This window comes from Triturus cristatus, chromosome 3_2 (assembly GCF_964204655.1).
Source record: "Triturus cristatus chromosome 3_2, aTriCri1.1, whole genome shotgun sequence".
NCBI lineage: Eukaryota > Metazoa > Chordata > Amphibia > Caudata > Salamandridae > Triturus > Triturus cristatus.
In genome coordinates, this window is record NC_140584.1 from 521,212,523 (window position 1) to 521,238,084 (window position 25,562).

The 25,562-nt window shown below is 43.9% G+C and overlaps 1 protein-coding gene across 1 annotated transcript in view; it reads left to right on the forward strand.

Annotated features, from left to right (window-relative positions):
• The window catches only part of OVCH2 (ovochymase 2), an 881,024-nt gene that overhangs the window by 580,232 nt on the left and 275,230 nt on the right, over nt 1-25,562 (forward strand). Inside the window, exon 11 of the mRNA XM_085648218.1 lies at nt 20,811-20,951. Within this exon, the coding sequence (XP_085504344.1) occupies nt 20,811-20,951 (141 nt within the window). The remainder of the gene's footprint in view (nt 1-20,810; nt 20,952-25,562) is intronic.

Consider the following 25,562-nt stretch of genomic DNA (forward strand, 5'->3'; position numbering starts at 1 on the left):
ATCTTATATTTGATCTGGTAGACTCTGTACGCACATTTTATATAACTTAAAAAAAATTATGGAATGAATTGATTATTGTATGACACCTATGAGAATGTTTTTTTTAAATGTACTGTTGCCATGTACTTTTATAATTTTATTTAATAATGATTAAATAAAGTTGATTTGGATTGGATTGGAATGGGCTCCACAAAACGTCCCTTTAAAAGCTGGACCTTCAGGAGAAAATATCTTGTGGTTAAATGTTCTTAGTTGATAGGGCTCTATACATTCAAAATAAGTAATTCAATAAACCATTATGACCAACTCCTCCTTTGCCATAACTTTAATGCATTCAGTGATTTCCCCCCTCAAAGAACTGGATTAAGGCATAATTGAGGTGGGTATGAACTCTTTTTCTATAGTCTGTGAATTTAGAGTTATTACTCAAAGGTTTGAATGGTTCACTGTTCAGAAGCCTTTGCAGACCAACCAAAACCACTGCACACTATTATCCCTGATACATTCTTTGATGCCTCCACTTCACTAAAATGGTAGACCTGAGATAAAAAAGGAACATATTGGATAATATGTTTAGTCTATATTCTATTCTTGATGCTAGTTCTATCTGGTAAACTTGACATTTAAGTAGATTTTCATAGACAAGCTGGATACAGGAGCAGATGCACAGAAAGGTAAGACGCTGTGACTGTGCACCATCCTTGAGAAGTCAAGTGCTTTTCTAGCTACACTTTAGTCAGTGTTTATTGAATGTAAGAAACTATAAGTGGTGAAGTAAATGCCTGCTAGATTTCACATTTTCAAAACAAGAAAGTTCCGTCTCTCAATGTTTTGATTGTAAAAGTTAAGATCCATAAAGAACAAGAAACTAATCTCAGTGAGCGAGAGAAGTTCACAGTCTACTCCTTGAGGAAAACAAATGTCACAGCCTTCACTTATTGAGTGAGCAGTAGCTAGTAATGACAAAACAGAAGGAGAAGAGAAGCAAAAAGTGGATCCTTGGCCCTGATGTATTATTGGGCAGGTATACAGTGGGTGAATATATTGCGTCAACCTTTTGCAATCTAATCAACATTTTACAATGCCTGATTAATATTAATACGACAAGTCCTATATTGTGACTCTCGACGACTGTCTGCAGATGCAGGGTTGAAGAGCTATAAGTTTCAGCCAACCTCAATCAATATATTCACATTTCAGCATGTCAACTTTTTTCTAAAACCAGACCTTGTCTCTTAGGGACAAGTGCTGCAATAAAAAAGAAATTGTGGCATGCGGGGAAGACATTAGGGTAGAACAGCTTCCATTTAGCGAATCAGTTACCACCCCATTTCAGGAATCGATAATTGATCAATGGTTTACAAATGCAATAGCAGTCACAAACCATTGATACATCCTATTGCAACTCACAAATAGGAGGGGATTATCCCTTTCATAGACCATGAGATGGGATTCGCAAGGGAAGATGTGGTTTGGCAGTTCGGACTGGACTGTTCCCATGAGGCACAGGGTCAAGACTGATTTGCATATAGCTGTGTCTGAACTGGGTTGGCAAAGTGAGCTAAAGAATGATGATGGATTCAACCCAGATCTGTGACTGGGGGTGAGTGTTTGAAAAGTTTCAGCACTCCGTCCATTATCTCCTTGTGTTTGCTATGGAATTCGCAATGACATGTGGCACTGTTTTTTTGATGATGTGACAATATACAAACCCAGTCTAATATTATGGCAAACATGAGCACACTAATTCATTAGAATGTGCTTATGAAGACTTACTGTCTAGAAAACTAAAGCTTAGAATGATGATATTAGCTCACAGAGTCCATGAGATTGCCATATTATATTATAAGCAGGTTGCTGTACAGGGTACAATGGCTCTATAGGTCTGTGAGTGGGCCAAATTCAGTCTTTCTGCCCCACCGGGGGACAGATGGGGAAGTAGCCCCCAATCTGCCCCCTCAGAGGGGGCAGGAAGCCCACTAGAAGCCAGGGATTTTTTTTTACTACAAAATAGGGGTGGGGGCTTCTCAATATGACATTTAGAGTCTTTCTGCCCCCCGGGGGGCAGATGGGGGCAGTAGCCCCAAATCTGCACCCCGGGGGGCAGAAAGACCACTAGAAACCAGGGATTTTGTTTTTTTATTGACGTTGGGGTGGGTACTGCCCACACAAGGCCATGGCAATCCCCCCATCCCCCCAGAGAAATGTCAGTCTTTCTGCCCCCCAGGGGGCAGATGGGGCAGTAGCCCCCAATCTGCCCCCCTGGGGGGCAGAAAGCCCACTATAAATCAGGGATTTGTTTTTTAATTGACATTGGGGTTGGGGCTGCCCAAAAAGGGAATGGCAATGCCCCCACCCCCCAAGAGAAATGTCAATCTTGGGGGGCAGATGGGGGCAGTAGACCCCAATCTGCCCCCTTGGGAGGGCAAAAAGCCCACTAGACACCAGGGATATTTTGGGACAAATCTGAATTAGGGTGGGGCTGCCCAAAATAGGCATGCCAATGCCCCCACCCCCCCCCCTGTAAAAATGACAGCCTTTCTGCCCCCCTGGGGGGCATATGGGGACATTAGACCCCAATCTGCCGCCCCCAGGGGAGGGGGGGGGGAAGGCCCACTAGACACTAGGGATGTTTTGGGGCAAATTTTAATTAGGGTGGGGGCATTGGCATGCCCGTTTTGAGCAGCCCCCACCCTAATTAAAATTTGCCCAAAAGAATCCCTGGCATCTAGTGGGCTTTCTGCCTCCCCTGGGGGCAAAATCCCACTGAGAGCCAGGGATTTTTTTGGGGCAAATTTGAATTAGGGTGGGGGCTGCCCAAAATGGGCATGTCCATGCCCCCATCCCCTCCCCTGTACAAATTACAGCCTTCCTGCCCCCCTGGGTGGCAGATGGGGCAGTAGCCCCCAATCTGCCCCCCGGGGGGTGAAAAAGCCCACTAGACACCAGGGAGTTTGTTGGGCAAATTTTAATTAGGGTTGGGGCATTGGCATGCCCGTTTTGGGCAGCCCCCACTCTAATTAAAATTTGCCCAAAAGAATCCCTGGCGTCTAGTGGGCCTTCTGCCCCCCCCCCCCACTAGATGCCAGGTATTTTTTTGGGCAAATTTGAATTAGGGTGAAGGCTGCCCAAAACGGGCATGCCAATGCCTCCAACTCCTCCCCCACACAAATTACAGCCTTCCTGCCCCCCTGGGAGCAGATGGGGCAGTAGCCCCCAATCTGCCCCCCCGGGGGGGCAAAAAGCCCACTAGACGCCAGGGATTTTTTGGGGAAAATTTTAATTAGGGTGGGGGCATTGGCATGCCCGTTTTGGGCAGCCCCCACCCTAATTAAAATTTGCCCAAAAGAATCCCTGGCATCTAGTGGGCTTACTGCTGCCCCCCCCCTGGTGGGAAGATGGGGGCATTATCCCCCAATATGCCCCCCCAGGGGGGGCAAAAAGCCCACTGGACGTCAGGGATTTTTTGGGGCAAATTTGAATTAGGGTGGGGGCTGCCCAAAACGGGCATGCCCATGCCCCTACCCCTCCCCTGCAAAAATGACAGCCTTTTTGCCCCCCTTGGCGGCAGATGGGGCAGTAACCCCCAATCTGCAGCCACGGGGGGGCAAAAAGCCCACTAGACGCCAACGATTACACTGGCTTTTTTATGCGTGCCCAGAATGACCATACCAATGCCCCTACCCCCCAAAAAATAGCCACAATGTTTCTGCCCCCTTGGGGGCATATTGGGGCAACCCCACCCCCAATCCCCTCCCCAGGGTGGCAGAAAGCCGACTAGGCACGGACTTGTTTTTAGCAATGTGCCTACCTGTATATTTTGGGCGCTAGCGCAGCCGGCACATAGGGAAACCTAGCAAACCTGTACATTTTTTAAAACTAGACTCCCAGGGGAACCCAGGATGGGTTGACTTGACTGGCTCTCACCAGGTTCTGATACCCAGAATCCCTTGCAAACCTAAACATTTGTCCAAAAAAACACATTTTCCTCACATTTCTGTGGTGGAAAGTTCTGGAATCTGCGTGGATCCACAAATTTCCACCCACCCCACGTTCCCCAAAGTCTTCTGAGAAAATGTTACCTCACTTGTGTGGGTAGGCCTAGTGCCTGCAGCAGGAAATGCACCAAAACGCAACATGGACACACCACATGTTCACAGTGAGAATTGACAATTTTTTTGCAAAGTGCCTAGCTGTAGATTTTCAACCCTAGCTCTGCTGGTATCTAGGGAAACCTAGCAAACCTATACATTTTTTAAAACTAGACACCCAGGGGAATCCATGATGGGGTGACTTGACTGGCTCTCACCAGGTTCTGTTACCCAGAATCCCGTGCAAACCTAAATATTTGTCTCAAAAGCAACACATTTTCCTCATATTTCTGTGGTGGAAAGATTTGTAATCTGTGTGGATCCACAAAATTCCACCCACCCCACGTTCCCCAAAGCCTTCCGAGACAAATGGTACCTCACTTGTGTGGGTAGGCCTAGCGTCCGCGACAGGCAGGGGCCCAAAACCTATTGAGGCGAAATCAAAATTACCTAGCACTAAACAACCTGGTTTTGCAAGGGAGTCCCATGAGTTTTTGGCCCCAGGCTCGGCGGCCATCTAGGGAAACCTACCAAACCCACACATTTCTGAAAACTAGACTCCCAGGGGAGTCCAGTGAGGTATGGCTTGCGTGGGTCCCCTAAGGTTTTCCTACCCAGAATCCCCTGCAAACCTCAAATTTAGCGGAAAAAATCTCTTTTATCTCAAATTTCTGTGTGGGAAAGTTCTGGAACCTACATGGATCCACAAATTTCCTCCCACCCAGCGTTTCCCCAGGTCTCCCGATAAAAATGATACCTCACTCGCATGGGTGGGTCAAGTACCCACAACAGGCAAGGGCCCAGAACCTATTGAGGAGGCATCAGAATTACCTATCACAAAACAACCTGGTTTTGCAAGGGGGATCCCATGAGTTTATGGGCCCGGGCTCGGCGGCCATCTAGGGAAACCTGCCAAACCCACACATTTCTGAAAACTAGACACCTGGGGAAGTCCAACGAGGTATGGCTTGCGTGGGTCCCCTAACATTTTCCTACCCAGAATCCCCTGCAAACCTCAAATTTAGCTGAAGAAAATCACTTTTTTCTAAAATATCTGTGTGGGAAAGTTCTGGAATCTATGTGGATCCACAAATGTCCTCCCACCCACCATTCCCCCAGGGCTCCCGATAAAAATTATACCTCACTTGAGTGGGTGGGTTAAGTACCTGAGACAGACAAGGGCCCAAAACCTATTGAGACGACATCAAAATTACCTATCACAAAACCACCTGCCTTTGCAAGGGGGGGTCACCTGGTTTTTGTCCCCGGGCTCGGCAGCCATCCTGGGAAACTACCAAACCCAAACATTTCTGGAAACTAGACACCCGGGGGAGTACAGCGAGGTATGGCTTGCGTTGGTCCCCCAACATTTTCCTACCCAGAATCCCCTGCAAACCTCAAATTTAGCTGAAAAAAATCACTTTCTCCATACATTTTTGCATGGGATCACCGTGCCAGCACAAATGTCCTACCACCCAGCGTTCCCCTTGTTCTCCCAAGGAAAATTATTCCTCACTTGTGTGGGTGGGCCAAAGGCCTGTGACTAGGAAGAGCCCAAAACATAGGGAATTAGAGTATAGCACAGAGAATTCTAAGCGCTACATTTGGAAAAAAATACTTTTTAGTCAGTTCTGCTTTGGACACCCACATAAGTGAGGTATCATTTTACCCGGGAGGACAAGGAGAACACTGAGTGGTAGGACATTTGTGCCAGCAAAGTGATTCCACGCAAAAATATGTGGAAAATATGTTTTTTTCCAGCTAAGTTTGAGGCTTTCAGGGGATTCTGGGTAGGGAAACGTTGGGGGATACACACAAATCATACCTCATTGGACTCTCCAGGATGTCTAGGTTTCAGAAACGTGTGATTTTGGTAGGTTTCCCTAGAAGGCTGCGAGCCCGGGGCCAAAAAACCAGGTGCACCCCCCAAAAACCAGGTACTTTTGTTATAGGTAATTTTGAAGTCTCCACAATACGATTTGGGCCATTTCGTGTTTTAGCTACTTTGCCTACCCACACAAGTGAGGTACCAGTTTTATCGGGAGACCTGGGGTAAGGCTGGGTGGGAGGACATTTGTGGATCCATGCAGATTCCAGAACTTTGGCACACAGAAGTTTGAGAAAAAAGTTTATTTTTTCAGCTTAATTTGAGGTTTGCAGGGGATTCTGGGTAGGAAAACGTTAGGGGACCATGCAAGCCATAACTCGCTGGCCTCCCCCGGGTGTCTAGTTTTCAGAAATGTGTGGGTTTGGTAGGTTTCCCTAGATGGCCGCCGAGCACGGGGCCAAAAACTCATGGGACCTCCCTTGCAAAACCAGGTTGTTTTGTGAAAGGTAATTTTGAAGTCGCCTCAATAGGTTTTGGGCCCTCGCCTGTCGCTGGTACTTCACCCACCCACGCAAGTGAGGTATCATTTTTATTGGGAGACCTGGGGGAACGCTGGGTGGGAGGAAATTTGTGGACCCACGCAGATTCCAGAACTTTCCCACAAAGAAATTTGAGAAAAGATTTATTTTTTCATCGAAATTTGAGGTTTGCAGGGGATTCTGGGTAGAAAAACGTTGGGGGACCCACAGAAGCCATACCTCTTTGGACTCCACTGTGTGTCTAGTTTTCAGAAATGTGTTGGTTTGGTAGCTTTCCCTAGATGGCCGCTGAGCCCGGGTCCAAAAACTCATGGAACCCCTCTTGCAAAACCAGGTTGTTTTGTGATAGGTAATTTTGATGTCACCTCAATCGGTTTTGGGCCATTTCCTGTCGCGGGCACTAGACCTACGCACACAAGTGAGGCACCATTTTTCTCGTAAGGCTTTGGGGAACACGGGGTGGGTAGAAATTTGTGGCTCCGCACAGATTCCAGAACTTTCCGCCACAGAAATGTGAGGAAAATGTGTTTTTTTTTACACATTTTTAGGTTTGCAAGGAATCTGGGTAACAGAACTGGGTGAAAGCCAGTCAAGTCACCCCATCCTAGATTCCTCTGGTTGTCTAGTTTTCAAAAATGTATAGGATTGCTAGGCTTCCCTAGGTGCCGGCAGAGCTAGGGTTCAAAATCTACAACGAGGCACTTTGCAAAAAAATGGTCAGTTTTCACTCTGAAAAATACGTTTGTCCACGTTGTGTTTTGAGCCATTTCCTCTCACGGGCACTAGGCCTACACACACAACTGAGCTACTATTTTTCTCGGAACACTTTGGGAAACGCAGGGTGGGTGGAAATTTGTGGATCCAGGCAGATTCCAGAACTTTCCACCACAGAAATGTGAGGAAAATGTGTTTTTTGGACACATTTTTAGGTTTGCAAGGCATTCTCGGTAACAGAACCTGGTGAGAGCCAGTCAAGTCACCCCATCCTGGATTTCCCTGGGTGTCTAGTTTTCAAAAATGTATAGGTTTGCTATGTTTCCCTAGGTGCCGGCAGAACTAGTGTTCAAAATCTACAGCTAGGCACTTTGCAAAAAAAGAGTCAGTTTTCACTCTGAAAATGTGGTGTGTCCACGTTGCATTTTGGGCCGTTTCCTGTTGCGGGCACTAGGCCTAACCACACAAGTGAGATAACATTTTTCTCGGAAGACTTTTGGGAATGCTGGGTGGGTGGAAATTGGTGGCTCCACGCAGATTCCAGAACTTTCCACCAGAGAAATCTGAGGAAAATTTGTTTTTTTGGGACAAATCTTTAGGTTTGCAAGGCATTCTGAGTAACAGAACCTGGTGAGAGACAGTCAAGTCACCCCATCCTGGATTTCCCTGGTTGTCTAGTTTTCAAAAATGTATAGGTTTGCCAAGGTGCCTGTAGACCTAGTGTTCAAAATCTACATCTAGGCACTTTGGAAAAAAGGGTCAGTTTTCACTCAGAAAATGTGGTGTGTCCACGTTGCGTTTTGGGCCGTTTCCTGTAGCGGACACTAGGCCTACCCACACAATTGAGGTACCAGTTTTCTTGGAAGACTTTGGGGAACGCGGGGTGGGTGGAAATTTGTGGATCCACGCAGATTCCAGAACTTTCCACCACAGAAATGTGAGGAATGTGTGGTTTTTTGTACACATTTTTAGTTTTGCAAGGGATTCTGGGTAACAGAACCTGGTGAGAGCCAGTCAAGTCAACCCATCCTGGATTCCCCTGGTTGTATAGTTTTCACAAATGTATAGGTTTGCTAGGTTTCCCTAGGTGCCGGCAGAGCTAGGGTTCAAAATCTACAGCTAGGCACTTTGCAAAAAAATTGTCACTCTCAAAAATAGGTGTGTCCACGTTACGTTTTGGGCCGTTTCCTGTCACGGACACTAGGCCTAACCACACAAGTGAGGTACCATTTTTCTCGGAAGACTTTGGGGAACGCGAGGTGGGTGGAAATTTGTGGCTCCACGCAGATTCCAGAACTTTCCACCAGAGAACTCTGAGGAAAATGCGTTTTTTAATACACATTTTTAGGTTTGCAAGGCATTCTGGGTAACAGAACCTGGTGAGAGCCAAGTCACCCCATCCTGGATTTCCCTGGGTGTCTAGTTTTCAAAAATGTATAGATTTACTTGGTTTCCCTAGGTGCCGGCAGAGCTAGGGTTAAAAATCTACAGCTAGGCACTTGGCAAAAAAAGGGTCAGTTTTCACTGTAAAAATAAAAGTGTGTCCACGTTGCGTTTTAAGCCGTTTCCTGTCTCGGGCACTAGGCCTACCCACACAAGTGAGGTTCCATTTATATCGGGAGACTTAGGGTAACACAGAATTGCAGAGCAACTGTTATTACCTTTTGACTTTCGATGCATTTCTGCCTTCCAAATGAAAGACAATGTGTAAAAAAGAAGTCATTTTGAAAAATAACCTATAATTCTTATGCTAGTATGGGTACTCACAATTTCGGAAATGTGCAAATATCTACTGTTTCTAAACTCTATATTTTGTTCCTATTTCATAAATACATAGGTGTCTTTCATACCAATTTTTCCATGTATATATTTTCCCAAATGAATTGCTCTATACCCGATACATGATAAAAAAACCATTGCAAGACGCTGCTCAGTTATTGGCTCAGGGTTCATAAGGACCTTGGTGAACCTACAAGTCCTATATATTCCCACAACCAGAAAGGTTTACCGGATGTAACGGTATATTGCTTTCAAACAGCTTTCATAATTTGAAGAAGTTACAGGTGAAAACGTTGGCACAAATGGCTGCTTTTTTCAACTAATTTTCATTTTTTCCTATATTTAACTGTTAGTTTCTATAAAGAAACCTTGAAGGATCTACACAAATGACCCCTTGCTGAATTCAAAATTGTGTCTACTGTTCACAAATGTATAGCTCTCCAGGATCCATTACTGTTTTCATTCCCATTTCTACCATTAACTGGAAGAAGGTTGAAAGCACAAAAATAGCAAAAATAGGCTATGTCCCAGAAAAATGCCAAAACTGTGTAAAAAATGTTGGTTTTCTGATAAAGGTCTGCTAGTCCCTGAAAGCTGGGAAGGTGGTGATTTCAGCATAACCCCTTTTTTGATACCATTTGCAGGGAAAAAACAGATGCTTTCATCTGTAGCCCTTTTTTCCCATTTTTCTCAAAAAAACACAATTTTGCTGTATTTTGGCTATTTTCTGAGTCCCCTCCAGGGTAATCCACAAACCCTGGGTACCTTTGGAATCCTCATGTTGTTGGAAGAAAAGAACGCAAATTTGTCGTGAATATCTTATATGGTCAAAAAGTTACAGGGGCCTAAGCGCGAACTACCCCAAATAGCCAAAAAAGGGCTTAGCACAGGGGGGGAGAAGGCCTAGCAGCGAAGGGGTTAACCCCTCCAAAGCCCAATGCCTTCCCTACTGTTGCACAGACTGCAGTTAGAATAGTACATTTTACCTCTCCGAAGTCCAATGCTTTCCCTACTGTTGCACAGACTGGAGTGTGCATAGTCAAATTAACCCCTCAAAAACCCCAAACTTTCCCTACTGTTGCACACAATGGAAAGTGCCGTACTGTTGCAGAGACTGGAATGGGAATAGTAAATTTAAGCCCTTCAAAGTGCTACGGCTTCCCTACTGTTGCACAGACTACAGTGGGAATAGTAAATGTAACCCCTCCGAAGTTGAACGCTTGCATTACTGTTGCACAGACTGGTGTTCGAATATTGCATTTTACCTCTCTGAAATCCAAGGCTTTACCTACTGTTGCATAGACTGGGAAGGTAACAGTACATTTGACCCCTTTGAATTCCAACGCTTTCTCTACTGTTGCACAGACCGGAGTGGGAATAGTACATTTAATCTTTCTGAAGTCCAAAGCTTTTCCTACTGTAGCACAGACTGGGGGGGAAATAGTACGTTTTACTCATTTGGATTTCAACCCTTTCACTAGAGTTGCACAACTGGAGTGAGAATAGTAAATGTAACCCCCTACGAAGTCCAACGTTTTTCCTACTGTTGCAGAGTGGAGTGGGAATAGTTCATTTTTCCCCTCACTATCCAATGCTTTTTCTACTGTTGCACAGACTGGAATAGGACTAGTGTATGTTTTATTTTCTGATTTAAATACTTATTTTTAAAATTGTTGAATTACATTTTTTTTATCTATAGATTTTATTTTAATGTGTGTAATATTTTTAAGCTTTGTTTTAATGTAATGTTTTTTAATAATTAGTTGGTGATTTAGTTTAATGCTTTGTACTTGTGTTTTCATATTTTTTATGTTCAGCTGAATATATAAATATATATATTTATATGGGTATGCTTTTTATAATAGTAAATTAAAAAAGAAAACGAAAAAAAGTAATATAAATTTAAAGATATACATATATCGCGTACAAATTCCCTTACGTCCAAGGCAATAATCCAGCACTCCAAGGGGGTTCTTTTCCCTCAAACATTATTCACTTGGTGATGGCATCTACGCGTTTCGGCTGCGGACTGCAGCTTTGTTTACCTTTTTCTTTTTTATTTCTTTTCACTTGAACTTTTTTCAATTGGTGATGGCATCTAAGTGTTTCGGCTGCTGACCGCAGCCTTGTTCATATATTCTTCTGCTCCATGGTTTGCCGATTGCTCCCGCACTCCCTAACGGGTGCACTGGTACACAAGGGCAGACTCGTGTCAATCTTTAAGCTCATTAAAGAAAGACCACCACTTGGGGGGGGGGTATATCCACATGGATCGCCTTCGTCAGTCGAGGCAGCCGCCGCCTCAGTGTCTCTTTTATTTCATAACAATCAACCATTTTCATTGGAGATCGGGCAGTTACTATGCTGCCATCTTTGAATGGTGATTCTTTAAAACAAACTATATAATTTCTCATTTGTTTACACAATTCTTGCAATAACATGAAAGTGAGCAATTAAATCATTCAAAATGAATGCATGATGCTCCAAATTTTGTAAACGAATTTCAATTCCACATGATTATGATTCATCATCAATATTCCATGCAGAATCCCGTCATATTGTAACGGTATACATTTGTCTCCTTTAATGCGTTGTCAAATCATACATTTCATAGTTATCTCCAAAAGGCGGAAAAAATAGCCAAAATTATATTAAACTCCGGCCTGGTAGAGCAAAAAACGGCGATTATTTCTGTACATATTATTTACTTCAACACGGTTCCGCCCTGGATGGGCTTTCTAAATCTGCCCAGTATAATTGATTATTACACTCATATAGACTAATCATGGCTAATTCATAAGCCTGGTCATTCATCCTTGTACTGCCCTCCTACTTCTCAATTATAGGTGCACCCTTAGTTCCTCCCCAATATTCAGTCCTAAAGGAATCTTTTCTCTCTGTCACCACCTCTTATGTCCCGCGGTACATGATCAAAACAAAAGTATTAGAGCAGATTCCTATTGCTCTGATGATGAGTTTGAAAATGTCTTGCGACAGGGTAACTAGGATCTTTTTTATTAATCGCTCTTTGGTGCTCTAGAATGCATATCTTTGCCGGGTGAATCGTACTCCCCACACATCTTAGGTGACAAGGGCAAATTAAACAATACACTACATAGGGTGTATTGTAATTCATAAACTTTGTTATGCGAGCTGGGTCCTGTAGACCTCGAATCACATAAGAAGTGACTTTGTTGCTGTTAGTGCATTCCTTGCATTTGCCACAGGGATAAAAGCCTGACATTTGCTGTAAACCTTTCTGCATTCTAGCTGGAGGTAAATAACTCCCTACTAACTGATCTTTTATAGAGCGTGTCTTTCTGAAAGTCAAAGAGGGATAGGACGGTGAATCTTGTCCTATCACTACATCTGATTTCAGTATGCGCCAGTTTGTCTGCATTATTTTTCTCACTTGACTGGCTGCATTTGAGAAGTTTGTGATCATTCAAAAATTATCTTTCACATTGATCTTTTTATTCTTAGACTCCTCTTTCAAAAGATCTGTTCTCTTATTGCCCTGTACTCTTTTCATTGCTTTCTTAAAAAAACTCCCTTCTGATACCCCTTACTTCAAATCTCCGTATACTCTCCTGTGCTTTTTTCTGAAAATCTTGCTCCCTTGAGCTGTTACTTTTTATCCTTAGTAGTTCTCCATATGTGATACTGTTTATTAGAGTACAGGGGTTGGCTGCTTTTAGTATGCAAAACAGAGTTTCCTGCTGTAGGTTTCCTGTATAATGCCGTAAGGACCTTATTGTCTCTCACAATTTCCCTCCGGTCCAAAAAGTTGACCTCGGAGGAGCTGATCTCACTGGTAAATCTTACATTTAAATTATTACAATTGAGGGGTGTAATGTACTCTTTTGCCTACTTGAACATGCCTCACCAGGTCACAAAATGATCTTCGATATAACTTCTCCAGCTTACTGTTTGCTCAACCCACTTGTCATAGGTATCCGACCATGCTGCCACTTCTCCCACCAGCCCACAAAAAAGTTCACATAGCTGGGGGTGAAGCAGGTTCCCATGGCCGTTCCCTTGATTTATTTATACACTTGGTCCTGAAAGATAAACATATTGTTATGAAGACAGAAATCCAAAAATTCAAGTAGCATTTCACTATGCTCTTTGTATTTCAATGGACGATTCTTCAAAAAGTATCTGATGGATTCAAATCCATCTTCGTGTGCTATGCTTGTATACAGATTAGCAACATAAAGTACTATCATGAGGAAATCCGGTTCCCACACAATCCCCTCAAAGTGTATTAAAAAATCTTTAGTGTCCCTAGTGTACGACCATAGCTCAGACACAAATGGAAATAAATGGTCCACATATCTGACATATTCTCCATCGGACTACCAATTGATGAAATGATCAGTCGTCCTGGTGGATTCAGTCTGTCATTCTGCACCTTTGGTAGGTGGTAAAATATAGGTATGCGTGGATGCGGAATAGATAAACCTTATATTCCTCTGTTGAGAGCATCCCCCTCGGATGCCATTTCAAAATCAAATTCTCATACATCATTATACTGTTCATATACTCTCTGATCATGAGAAGGACATAATTCTCTCAATTGTTAAGCTTCCTTACAATAGTTCTCTTTAGTTTGTAGCACCACATTTCTCCCCTTGTTGGAGGGCTTTACCCCAACCGATTGATCTGCTTCAGGATTTTTTAGTGCCTGTCTTTGTGCATACGTGACATTCAATGCGCATTTTACTTTATCACTTTCTTCACATAACTTTAGAAGATCTTGATTTACTCTGTCTGCAAAAATATCAATCGCATCCATTGGTGTTTGTGGGTAGAACCTTGAGGTCAGTCTAAATGGACTAGGTGAAGCTTCGTATTGCCGCTGTTGTGTCTGTGGGGGCCCGAGAGCACTACAAGGACCAGGACGCTGCGGGGTACCGGACACCTCGCCCCTCCCCCCTGTAACCGGGGGCTACATCTACTCCTCACGTCTCCCGCTCTGCGGGAGACGCTTTGTATTGGCGCTGTTATGTCTGTGGGGGCCCGAGAGCACTACAAGGACCAGGACGTTGCGGGGTACCGGACACCTCGCCCCTTCCCCCTGTAACTGGAAGATTTAAAAGCGATTAGCCCTTCCGGCCACATGGGACGCGGGCGGGTGCTTGGCTAAGCCCGGGCAAAGGGCAGGCCGGCAGGGGCTGGCAGGGGCCGGCAGAGGCTGGCCCCCCCCCCCCCTCTGTGAAGATCACTTCGAACTCCGAGGGCGATCAAGGACCCAGTTGTGGACTGGAGAAGAGGTAGCAATACTGAATATGATAGACTGGACCGGGAGATCACTGTTTTAGACTCAAGTAGGGTGCGGATCTGGACGGTTAGCTGGGGGTTTTTAAAAAAAAAATTTATTGGCCCTATAGTTGGTTTCGCTTTTCTCGTATCTTGAAGGGGAAGACCTCTTGTGCTTGCCTATCAATCATTATACCTGTAGAAATCGTATACAATGGCTAGTATGGTACAAACAAGGTCATCCAAGCTGAGCTTGAATATTTCACCTAATCCCCGTTCTGCGACCAAACCTGCTCAGCCCACCGCAATTGATAGAATGTTGCGAAAAGCCATGGGTGCGGTTGCTAATGAAATCGAGCGCACTGAGAGGCGTCTTTCATTAACCCCGTAAACCGACCTTACCCCCTTGTCCTAAGAGTCCGAGACTGACATGGTTTTAATCCCCCCAAATGCTCTAGCAGTTTCTCTATCTACTGACATTCCTTGCGCCCAGCTGGTGATTAATGACGATTTAGAGACACAGATAGCGGGGGGGAAGGGACAAATCGCTAGGAAAAAGAGGATTAGCACTAAGAAACCCAGGCAGAAGAGGGGAAAAACTACCCCTGCCCCGACTGAAATCAGCAATGTGGCTGCAGGGGAACTTAAGGGGCACGCGCCGCTACCACAAGCACCCCCGCACTGGGTATCCCAAATCATTAGTGACTTGCAGAATTATTTTGAGCAGCTTATCAACACTCAAATGAAACTAATTCTGAGTCGGCTAGACAAAGTGGTAACCTTGGTTAAATCAAAGGGGGTGGGGCGGGTAATACTTCACCTCCACTAACAACTGCTAAAGTCCCTGAGATTATCACTACGATCCCGTTAGTTGCACAACCAAGTAATCCCCCAGAAGGGCAATCCATCATTGCCAAGCGTCCTCTATTGTCCCCAAACCCCCATCATCCACACACTAGTCGTGTTCTCAATGGCTAAACTGTGAGCTCAGGTGATGTTACTCTTGCCCCACCAACACGTATCCCCCAAGTTATAGCCCATAAGCAGCCCTCACCAGAATTTCCACCCCAGTGTCAATCTGAAGGGCCACCCCCCAAGGCAATCATTAACCCTCTACCCTGTATAAACTTACCCCCAGAAGTGGCCCCATACGTAACTATACTCACGGGGGTCCCGGAGTTGAAGCCAGATCGTACAGAGGCCTACGATGAACTCAAGAACAAAACCATGTTGTGGCTTAACAAGAATAGGCCGCTAACAGGGAATGACCAGGGGGAAATTCTGTTTGTCCGAAGGGTGAGCTGGTTGGGGAACAGGTCAAAGGATGCTACCGGCGACTGTGTGGTGGTAAATTTTAGGAACCAGCGCGTAGTTGACCAAATATTAAGCTGGGAACCGGTTAGCCAATCAATTAATATCAGATCTTTGCCCCTGAGCTTTTTCTACTCAAGGGGAATTCCGTGTTTCAGTCCAGGTCCCGGATTCCGAAGCAGAAGTGATAGCCCTTTGGGTGGGAAGTGTTTCTGCCGTCCAATGCCATATGCTTCCCTTAGAAATCAGGGAGCACTTAGCCTGAGGAACAGATTTTACCCCCTTATGTCTTTAGAGGAGCAGGTCTGACTAAAGAGCAATAGAACCCTTCCCACGAATCGACTCTGTGAAAAGGGTTGTTCCCCTAATATCTCCCAGACGGTAACTTTATCTCACCACCCCGCATTGATTTTGTCCACCAGCTATGTTGTGGAGTCCCCGGATGGGACTCTTATGGATTGTGTTGCGGTCCCCCCTGTTTCAGGAAATCCCCCTGGATTACCTGTTAGGTCATCAGGAAGTGAGGAAGTAGTGGGGCTGGATCATATCTTCCTGCACCCTCAGCGACCAGAGCATTTATATAATCTGCTCAGGTCTAACGAGGACTCAAAAGGTGAAAGGATAGAGGGCAATAACCTAGCTACACTATATCCAAGAGAGACACAAACGCAGGAGGGGCTATAACTGGTATCATGGAATATAGCGGGACTATCAGCAAAATTTGATGACCAGGAATGGAGGAAGTATATCACCAGGTTTCAGGTAATCTGTTTGCAGGAAACCTGGGTGATAGACTGTAGCTCCTTTCATCTAGCGGGGTACAAGTGTTTTTCTGTGCCTGCACAGAAGTCAACCTCGGGAAGTGCTATGGGAGGACTTTTTATATTTGTACATCTGCAGCTGGAAGGAGTATGGACCAACCTAAATTGGCCCACAAATAATATTCAGGCCCTTGGGTTCCACCCAAATGGGCTAAATGTGATTTTGATTAATTTGTATAACGCAGTGGCAGTCAAGGGGAAGGGATCTACAATAAGTGAATTAGATAATCGATTAAGCGCAGAGACAGCCTCGAGGAAGGGAGAGTTGGCCCCGTTAGTGGTTTTAGCGGGTGATTTTAATTGCCACCTGTGCCCCAACCTGATTCCTGTTAATGAGGACTGGTCTTGTTGCACGTTGGAGGAAGGTCCACATTTTCAGTACTCTGGTGAGGGGATGGAATTGGATAGGGTCCTGAAAAGTCACGCCCTAGTACACACTATAGACCTTGTGGCTATAGGAAGTGGAGGGGAGGTCATTCCAACATTCAAGGGCAGAGGGTGTCGCTCTTTCATAGACTACATAGTGGTCTCCAGCCTATTTAAGGACTGGATAAGAGGGGCAGAGATCGAATGGAGTATATTCAGCGATCACAATCCCCTAGTGCTGGAGTTGGAAGATCTGTCCCCCAGAAGTGCTAGGAGGTGTAGGGGTAGCCAGTATTGAGAGGGTAACGGATCAGGGGAGACGACTTAGATGGACCAAAGTGGACGGGGACGCTTTTTACCAATCCCTAATGGAGACAGGGAATGGAGTGATTGGGGCGTGCCTTGACCTTTCGGTGGAGGGACCTGCCATTGTCAAAGCATTTGAGGAAGTGGCGCATCTAATAGATGGGCTACTAAAGACCACTAAGCAAGGGGAAGTAAACGCCACCCCCAGATGGTTCAACAAAGATTGTTCCCGGGCTCAGAAAGAGCTAAAATCTAGCTTGAAAATTGTACCCCGGGACAAGTCACGCATTGCACTGTGTAGGATCACATATAAAAAGGCGATTAAACATAGGAAATATTCCCTCCAATCACAAGCCTGGGAACATTTAAGGGCCGCAGCAGATAGAAGGGACATAACTGCGTTCTGGAAAATAATAAATAACCCATGTTTTCAGGACACTAATGCCCCAGAAATTGGTACTACCATTTTGCCAGAACAATGGTATGATCATTTTAAAAGTTCATATAACCACACCGCTGAGAATAATAAGGATAATGGGAAGGGACCCTGGTGGGTTACAATGATTGAATTTTCTCTGGAGGAAGTGGTAGCGGGTATCCAGGGCTTAACGCAAAACAAAGCGCCAGGACCAGATGGTACCCCACCAGACCTTTATTTAAGCAAGATGGAGCTGTGGGCCCCTATTCTCACAAGGGTGATAAATGCAGCGGTCGCAACCAGCCTCCCGCGTTCATGGTCATCGGCAACAATAGTCCCCATCTTTAAAAAAGGGAACAGGAATAACCCCCAGTGCTACCGCCCCATATCTTTGATCGATGTGACGGCCAAAGTGTTGGGACGAGTGGTCCTCAACCGCCTTACGGACTGGGCCGACGAACATCAAATTATCACAGATACTCAGTACAGGTTCAGGGCAGGGAGATCAACAACGGACCAGTGCCTGAACCTCTATCTATTGGTGGCAAAATATACTCTAGCTAGCAATGAGGCTATATATCTTGGGTTTATGGACCTCACTGCAGCTTTTGGCCACGTCAATAGAGAGAAGCTGTGGGCCTTGATGTCCAGATTAGGGGTAGATCAGTGCCTGGTTAACATCCTGAGAGCATTGCACTGAAACACCACTGCCAAAGTGCGTTTTAATTTGGAAGGGGGCACTACGGCACCTTTTGCTTGCAATAGTGGGGTCAGACAGGGATGTATTTTGGCCCCGTTTTTGTTTTCCCTATATATTAATAATTGAGACCAGGCACTAGGCAAATTAAAAGTAGATTCTCCTCGAGTAGGTTCCGGCCCTGTCCCTGTGTTGTTGTACGCAGATGATGCGGTTCTTTTAGCCCGCACCCCCAAGGGACTTCAGCGCCTGATAGACGAGTTTGTCAGTTTTATGGACACCTTAGACTTGTCGGCAAACCTGACTAAGTCCTATGTCATGTTGGCTGGAACCAAACCCTGTAAGAAGTTCTCATACAAAATAGGCACACACAAACTAGGGTAGGTACAGACCTTCCCCTACCTTGGCTTGTTATTCGATGGGCTTTTGAATTTAACATTTTTAATTGAAGAGCGGTGTTCCAAATTAGTGGCCTCTACGGGGGCGATCATGAATTATGGACGCAGGCTGGGTCGGTGGTTGCCAGAACAAGTTATGAACTTGTACAGCTCAATCTGTTGCTCAAAAGTGGTATATGGGTCTGAAGTTTGGGGTTTTGTTAGCACTCAGCAGTTACAGACAGAGGAGAATAAATATTTGAGAAAGGTGCTCAAAACCCCACAAAGTACTCTTGCCTACATTATCCATGAAGAAGTAGGAAGGGTATACATTGAGGACCTGATAAAGGTCAGACCTCTTATGGCCTGGCTAAAGATTTGGTCCAATACCGAGGCAGACCTGAGCAGACAAATTATTAGAGACTGTACAAAAAGGGACAAAGGAATGAGTATTCCCTGGCTAAAATACGTGAAGTCCACACTTGAGGGAATTGGTTGTAAGGATCTTTTTACCAATCCAATGGAAATTATCCCCCAAGATACATTGAGAGTCAAAAAAAAATTCCTGGACCTGGTAGCCTCACATAGAGCGGCTGCGGAAGAAAGTAAAACCTCAGTCTGTGCTCATAGAATGGTGAAAACAGAGGAAGGAATAGAACCTTATCTCGCTCTTATGTATAATGCCCAGGATAGATTTTTAATCACTCGTTTTAGGCTCAACCTTTTACACCACCTATTGGCTGATCCACCAGGTTTTATTTCAACCGTTGAGCAAAAGGGTTCCTGCGGCTGCGACAATAGGTCTCAGCAGGATACCCTTCATTTTGTATTATTATGCCCATTTTATGTTTTACCTAGGCGTTGCTTTTTAGTAGGAATTTTAAAACAGGCAAAGTTTAAACATGCCAAGGTTGCCTTATTATTCTTGCAAAGGGCTAATGATCCTCATACACTGTTTTGCATTATGAATTTGATTAAGGTTGCTTTAAGGTTAAGGAACTCAAGAGGGCGGTGTTGAATGAATCTTTTTGGCCTATTGTCTCCAACCATGTGTTATGAACCGCATTTTACTGATTTTAACTGTATATGTACTTTTATGGTATTTTTTAAGTACCGAATAAAGGACTATTGAATTGAAATTGAATTGAATTGACTAGGTGGTCCTATTAGTGTAATTCACAAGTGGACAATTCAGTCCATGTCATCCAATCGAATGTTCCTCTGTTGGGATTCCTCATTACCAAGTTCCTTCAGAATAGCTAACATGTCCAGATCATTTCCTGTCAGGATATCTAATCCTGTATGTTTCACTCCTTTTGACTCCATTTTATGTTCCACTCCCTTAATTTTGAAATATTTTAACAATGTTATTTTCCTTATGAATCTGTACATATCAATCCTCGTTTGTGCATATTCAAAGTTCTTGGTTGGGCAAAGCATTAATCCCAATGTAAGGGCTGATTTTTCCACCGATGTTATCTCCCTGGATGTCAAATTGATAATTGTTAAATTTTCTCCTTCAGCTGTTTCATTTATTGTCTGAACTTTGTATTCTATTTGCTGCGGGTGTTCCTGTTCGTATTCACGTTTCTGTCGTTTGCACCCGCCCCTCTTCGTTGTTCTGCGGCTCGTTGATGTACTGTTTAAAATCACTGCATCCAGATGGACTTAACATTACTGACAGTACCACCTGATTACTGCATATCTCAAAAGCTCTCAAGACTGCATGGATTCCACATTCCAAATGGAATCTTCACTGAAGATGCTTTTTCAAAATTCATCTGTGCAGCCACTGAGCAGACCATCTTGTACTACCTAAGGAAGGCGGAAGCTGAAACCCTGTAGTGGAAATATATTTTTGTTCTTTCGTGAATCCATCTGTTTGAGTCACTTTTCTTTCATCTTGGATATATATATATATACAAATATTAAAATATATTCTCATATAAGCACACATCTATATATACATGCATATATATATGTGTGCTTACATGAGAAAATATTTTTAAATATTTAAAACTATTTGTTTTACTAAAATATTATGGATTTACTATTTTATACGATATGTATAATGAAATTCTATGTTTGTATTATTTTTGATAATATTAGTGTCGACAATATTTTTGTCAACAATATTTTTGACTTGATATTTGTGTAGCATAATATTTGTTGTTCTGATATTTTATCAGACATCAAAATTAATGAGTTTGTCTTTGCTTTAATGGCGGACATTTACATTTCTCCTTTTTGTTAATCTAGTATTGTAAAACAAACGTATTTATTATAAAATTACATTTTCAGGGAAGTACTGTGGAGATGTTCGTCCATTACCCATTTTGGTTTCATCTAGCAAAGTGCAATTGAAATTTGTCTCTGATTTTAGAGAACGTAGAAGTGGATTTACGCTGCATTTCACAGCAGTCCCGCACAACACAGTTCCAGGTAAGGACAACTTAAACACTGCAGTCCTCTTGATTTCTAAAATATTTATTGTGTGTTCTCCATATATGTTAATTAATGTGTTTATAGTAAAAAATATGAGCTGCCCACCCATCTAGTGCATTGCAAATATATTATTATGATAGTTCATGTAATCAAGGAAATGTTCGAGAGAGACCCCGATAGCATTACCTCTTTTTAACCCGTTGTGTGCTTATGACGAGCCCAGCTCGTCATGAGGCAGAGTGGAGCTGTGCTCATGACGAGCTGGGCTCGTCATAACGGTCGCGCTCTGCCCTCGCGCGATTGATTCCCCGCCTGTGTGGGAGAATCAATTAGTGGGCGGAGTCGTGATGAGCTCAGCTCATCATGAGCACAGCTCCACTGTGCCTCATGACGAGCTGGGGTCATCACGAGCACAGCTCCGCCGCCGCCCCCCCGTGCTGCGGGGTAATTACCCCCACGGCAAAGGGGTTAATCATCCTGAACTATGACTGAAATCATGCATTTTATATCACAGTTAGTAGTTCATTCCCCTGCTGATTGAATAAACAGCTCTCAAGATTTCCAGATCCATGATCTAGGGAAATATCCTTGAGCCATCTTTGCCTCCAGACTTCCAATAATCTTTCTTTATTAAAGTCCAAGAATGGATGATGTATAACATAATCACACTATAACTTTGGTCTGACAAACAACTTCATAATTGCCAGCCTGGCATTTATGTGCTTTTCATTCAGTTGAGACTGCTCTAATGTCTCCCATTACATTACCGTGGTGCACTACATCCATGCTCATACTTCTTCACATTTTAACTGCCTTCATTACAGATAATCCGTCTCCTTTTGATGGCATTTCCACCTCCCTCAGTACTGCTGGTAAGGCTCTTATGCCTACATTCACGCTTCTCTTCCTCCTATGGGTAACTGTCAGGGGCTGCTCCTGGGCTTTCCAACCTTCCCACTGTATACACTTCGATTCTCTCTAACTTCCATGGTGATGACGCCTTAATCATCATGCCTGTACACTCGTTCACACTTCTGTACTCAAATCCCCAACCACTATCAACCAAGAGGTTGGTTCCAAAATCCTTCAAGCTCAAATATTCAAAAATGGAAATCATCTACTTTCCAGCCTCCTCCACCCCTTTACTTTGTGTCCACCAATCTCTTTTCCCTGTATGATCTGGCTCTCTCCTCACCATAATGCACCCATGCTTCTTCATTTCCTCCACAAGTGCTGCATGTAGATACCTGCTCAGTTGCAAATGAATCTTCCAAGAAGACTTCCATACAATTAAGTCCTTCATAAATACAAAGGTTGATCCATGAGTATTTCATCTTATAACTAAAAATTGTGATTAGGGAATTGATGTGTCGGACATAGCTACAAATTCTTGATAATTGCACGAAAAGTGAACAGCAATTGGAGTAAACATGGCAGATGCTGCTGAACAAATTACATAAAGGAGTGCACACAAATCAAGGGAGTGGTTGGCCCCAAATACAAAATGTTCTACTAGCATAGTCAACACTAAAATAATATTAAGAACGTGCTTTGTACTTTAGTGCTTCATACCACAGTTTCTACCATCTCTACTTACTGCCAATACCCAATTTCAATTTTGCTCAATATGTTGACCTCAAAAGATTAAGATTAAGAGGCTACCTGGGCATTGCCAGGATTTGACCACCCCTGACATGAATGATGCTAAATGATGACAGCAGTGAGAGCCTAACTCCATGAAGCTATGAGAAATATTTTTGAAAATAGGTATTTTCATTATATAGGAATTTCCTGATAATTTGAAAGTGTGTCTGTCCCATTAATCTTTTACTGGAACATCTAGTACATATAATACATGATTTGCATTAGGCCAACAGGCATAGGGAGGCAGTATTGAGTTATAAATCTCAGAGCTGGCTAATCACTTTTTGCAGCAGATGAGTTTTTAGAAAGTATAGGCCTGTGATTGACTAACTCGGCATTCCACTGTAGTGGGACAAGCAGATGGAATGAACAATAGTGGGATTGTGCATAGTTCGGTTTAGGAACAGGAAGGATTTGAAGGTTAGTTGAGAGGTTGAGAAGGTGAGTGGTAAGAAACGATGTTAGACCACGAAAAATGACTCCAACGGGCCACGTAGTGGTCAATCAAATTGCACTTAAATGGGTAGGGGTGAAGTATGAAGTATGAGGATAGGTGTATAACTTCACCATAGGGTGAGCAAGAAAGCAATTCCTTTTTGTTTAGTTACCCTCACGCACCTTAGTGGTGTCATGCTTCATCATCGGGTTACCCCGACGCCTATAAGTCGGGTGGGCTCAACCACCGTATTGGGAGCTTTTTGGAATAGTTGAAGACCAGGGGGATATTAAAGATAAAAAACCTCAGACAGATCCCCGGTTTCCCTTTATTCTTGGGACTGTCAGGGTTAGTAAAAAATCTTTAAAAATGGGTCAATGGGAGTATTATGGTCCTATGACCCTAGTGCCAAAACCTCAGACAGATCCCCGGTTTCCATTTATTCTTGGGTCTGTCGGGGTTAGTAAGAAATCTTAAAAAATGGGTCAATGGGAGTATTATCGACCTATGACCCTAGTGCCAAAACCTCAGACAGATCCCCGGTTTCCCTTTATTCTTGGGTCTGTCGGGGGTTAGTAAAAAATCTTTAAAAACGGGTCAATGGGAGTATTATGGTCCTATGACCCTAGTGCCAACATGTTTCAGTCCATATGTGGCCTTGAAGGTCCTGGATTTTCTTCAGGGCAATGGTAATCCACCCTGGGAGACAGAGAGTGGGGGGTTCCCTATCCTGTCAGTGAGTAAAGGGCAGAGTAGCTACTCCTTATGTGTGTGACAGATAATTCATCTGCTAATGAGTGGTTCTCCATCTGTGAAGAGAACAAAGAAAACCAACATACAACATTGTATGAGCATATTGTGGTATTTCCATGATGCTGTTTCCCATGTATGTGCTTTGGAAGGAGACCGAACAAACATATGCCCAGTGACTGCAAAGTAAAAGTGTTCAATCTCGTCCAAACATGTGCCACTCACATCTATATCTGTACATAATATTGTTACATGACAGATTATGTGGTGGCGATTTTGTTCGCATACTGACACTAACTGCATGTCAGAGTGTGCGTATTACAAAGTGTACAAACCGTATATCAATCTCTGACATCACATCTGCCGTATCCATAGTGAGGTATAAAATTACAAGGGTGCAACTGCCATTGTAAAAGTACTCTTTACGCTCATAAAAACATGTATACATATTTTCTCACCCAAACTTTTAGGAGAGTAACCATATCTCAGGGGACCGTTCAGCCTGTCGGGGTAGCTCTGTAGTCAAACCCTATAGTGTGCCCCATGAGGGAGAATAAGGTTGAGTAAGTTACCGGTGTAAGGGATTGCTCAAAGTGAAGCCTCCGTTATATGGAACTCTGTGAAGGGAGATGTTTGAGTGCCCCGTGCCCCTTCGTACTCAAAGGGTACTTACTCTGTCACGAGTCCTGCCTCGCCTGATAACCTGCTCGGTCCCGGTACCCGGCTTATGCAAGTTGATGTCGGGGACCGGCGTATTTGTACTTCCGTCTTGAGCGGGAAACTGCTACTGATTGACAGCTCCGCCCACCACATGACGTTGACGCATTGTAGTAACGTTATGCGCATAGAGTTCTGAATCATGAGAATTGTAGTTATGGGCGATCTGGCACCGAGAGTTTGAGGCAAATTGTGCCCAGGCATCGTTTTTTTAATGAGGATGCGTACCTAATCAGAGTATGTGATATACATACACATATCTAGAGTCCTAGTCCAACTGTACCGCATTAGCAATGCATGGGAGATGTATATGCTGCAGATCGTATCTATATGCATATATTTTTCTGGGATCTTATTAGTCGAATATCGAACTGCAGCGTATTTGGAATACCGAGATGATATGTCTGTGCTGCAGATCGTGTCTCTACTTGAGCGGTGTTGGAACAGGTTCATGGCTCTATGTGGGGTACTTATAATATACATTAAGATGGTGCAAAATAACAACCAACCTTTCTCACGGGATAGAGGGTCATTTGAAGAAAGAAAGCGGAGTACCTGAATAATTCATCTATTCAGTTGACTCCAAGGTATGCAGTCATTCAACCCCCTTCTCGTAGGTTTTCAACCAATATACCCACCGCTGTTCTCGTTCTAAGAGTCTGCGATGCAGGTTACCAGTGCCTTTAACTTTCTCTATAATAGACCATTTGATCTCTTTGTCTTTATGATGTTTTTCTTTGTAATGTGCTGTAAGTTTTGTCGCTGTCACTGCACGACATATCGTGCTTCTGTGTTCGCTAATGCGGACTTTGACCTTACGGCATTAGCGAACACAGAGATCAAATGGACTATTATAGAGAAAATTAAAGGTACTGGTAACCTGCATCGCAGACTCTTAGAATGAGAACAGCGGTATATCAGTTGAAAACCCACAAAAGGGGGCTGAATGACTGCATACCTTGGAGTCAACTGAATAGATGAATTATTCAGGTACTCCGCTTTCTTTCTACAAATGACCCTCTATCCCGTGAGAAAGGTTGGTTGTTATTTTGCACCATCTT